Source organism: Chaetura pelagica, unplaced genomic scaffold, assembly GCF_000747805.2.
Source record: "Chaetura pelagica isolate M959 unplaced genomic scaffold, ChaPel_1.0 scaffold114, whole genome shotgun sequence".
Classification (NCBI taxonomy): domain Eukaryota; kingdom Metazoa; phylum Chordata; class Aves; order Apodiformes; family Apodidae; genus Chaetura; species Chaetura pelagica.
The window spans coordinates 15,304-17,129 of record NW_009952968.1 but is presented as its reverse complement, the minus strand read 5'-3'; the positions used below and the strand labels follow the sequence as shown (position 1 = coordinate 17,129).

The 1,826-nt window shown below is 60.8% G+C and overlaps 2 protein-coding genes across 2 annotated transcripts in view; one reads left to right on the top strand and one right to left on the bottom strand.

Annotated features, from left to right (window-relative positions):
• Nucleotides 1-556, top strand: part of SEMA3B (sema domain, immunoglobulin domain (Ig), short basic domain, secreted, (semaphorin) 3B) — a 20,776-nt gene extending 20,220 nt beyond the window's left edge. The window contains exon 18 of the mRNA XM_009995819.1: nucleotides 530-556. Coding sequence (XP_009994121.1) covers nucleotides 530-556 — 27 coding nt within the window. The remainder of the gene's footprint in view (nucleotides 1-529) is intronic.
• A 272-nt stretch (nucleotides 557-828) lies between these two features.
• Nucleotides 829-1,826, bottom strand: part of LOC104387124 (2'-5'-oligoadenylate synthase 1-like) — a 2,544-nt gene continuing 1,546 nt past the window's right edge. Inside the window, exons 6-7 of the mRNA XM_009995818.1 lie at nucleotides 1,323-1,794; nucleotides 829-902 (exon numbers count right to left, since the gene is read on the bottom strand). Of these exons, the coding sequence (XP_009994120.1) occupies nucleotides 829-902; nucleotides 1,323-1,794 (546 nt within the window). The remainder of the gene's footprint in view (nucleotides 903-1,322; nucleotides 1,795-1,826) is intronic.

The following is a 1,826-nucleotide window of genomic DNA, read 5'->3' as shown; positions in this document are numbered from 1 at the left end:
TGGCCACCCGTGTCACTGGTTCCAGCACCAGTTGGGGGACCCAGCCAGCTGACATTGCAGAGTCACCAACATATTTATTAACGACTGTTACAGATGAATGTAAACCTGCCCTGGTGGGGGGCAGCAGGGCCAGGCTGTGCCCCCCCAGGCGTGGCACCGTGAGGGGATGGGGCAGCAAGGGCCACCATCAGGTCCTGGGAGGGTTGCAGGTGGTAGTGGGGCCCCAGAGGGGTGGGACAGGCACTGGCAGGATGTGGGGGGATCCGGCAGGAGGAGGGGTGCCCAGGGAGAGGTAGGGGGGAACGGAGGTGGTGCCCAGTGCCCCGGGTGCAGACCAGCGTCGTGGGGGGGCGGGGCTTGTACTAATTGAGCACAATAAAGCAGAGGTTTCATCCCAGTGTCCTGCCTTTGCCCGGGGGAGCACTGGTGTGGGCTGCCCAGTGCCAAGAGGGTCAGCACGGTGGGGCTGGGGAGTGCCAGGTTCTGTGGGGACATGGTCAGGGCCAGTGGGTTTTCCCCACTTTTACAGCTTTCGTTTCTGGAAGATGGAAACTGAAACTTGGCAACTTTCCCCAGTGTCACCAGCCTTGCACTTAAGGCAGTGACATGAGGTAAACTCGGGATTTGCTGCCTCCTACTCCCTGCAGTAGCACCAGGGACCCTGGTGGCACTGGCACCAGCCACATCCCACTGCCTGGGGTGACATCAGGCCCCCCTGGTGCCAGGGCACTGGCTGTGCCCCAGCCTGGACCCTCAAGCCCCCCACATGGGCACAGACAGGGCACCTCTAGCCCCTGGAAGGGGCCTGGTGCAACGTCCCTGTGGTGGTCACCCAGGGAAGACTGTGGGCAGGAGACCCTCATGGGGCTGAACACAAGGGCTGGGCAGGGGACCAGAGCCACCTTTGCCTGACAGTGATAGGGCAGTGGCCCGAGAAGGTTTCATCCTCTACCTGTTCCTGCCTGCAGCAGCTTTGGAAGTGTGTTTTTCCTGAGGGCCAGCCAACATGGGGCTAGCATCCCTTGCCCCACCAGGCAGCACCATTGCTCTGGTGGCACCACCCCTATGTCCCTTGGCCACAGCAGCAGCTGATGGCATTGAGATGCACTCCCTCATGCCAAGGCCTCCCCTTAACCACCTATCCCCCCATGCCACATGGCACCATCCCAGATCCAGTGAGCAGCACAAGGAGCTATCAAGACATTTATTTCTAGCGCAACAGGGGGGGGCACAGGGGGAGTTACAGAGGTCTGAGCTGGGGGCAAAGCTCAGGAGGGTGAGCAAGCAGGGAACTGGGAATGCCTAGGGCCTGTGCCCCCCACCCCGGAGCTTCCCGAGCAGGTAGATGGTGCTCCTGGGCTGAACTCTGTAATGTGCCAGTGTGTGCTGGTCCTCCAACTCCTGTGAGTCGTACTGCAGGCGCTGCTGAGGAGGGGGAGGCCCACGCTGTCTGTGAATCATCTCCTTCAGCTGCAGGACCGTTAGGGTGGGCAGCACCCTGTAGGTGGTGGTCTGATTGCCCTTCACAAAGATCTCCATCTCCTTGGGCTCGATCTGCAGCAGACTCAGCATGGTGTTATAGAAGATGCCATGAGTGGCCAGGGTCTCACTGTCCTGCAGGACAACGGTGGTCCTGCCTGCCTCCTGCCATGCCAGGCGCTGCCTGTGGGGGGAGATACCACACACCTTCTCGATCTCCTCCTTCAGCTGCCAGATGGTGATGCTCGGGCTGACAGTCTTGCTCAGTCTGATGCCTGTCAGCTGCCTTACCTCAATCTCCACAGGCCGGGCTGGCTGTAGGGGAAGAAAAGGGAGGATGCAAAGCA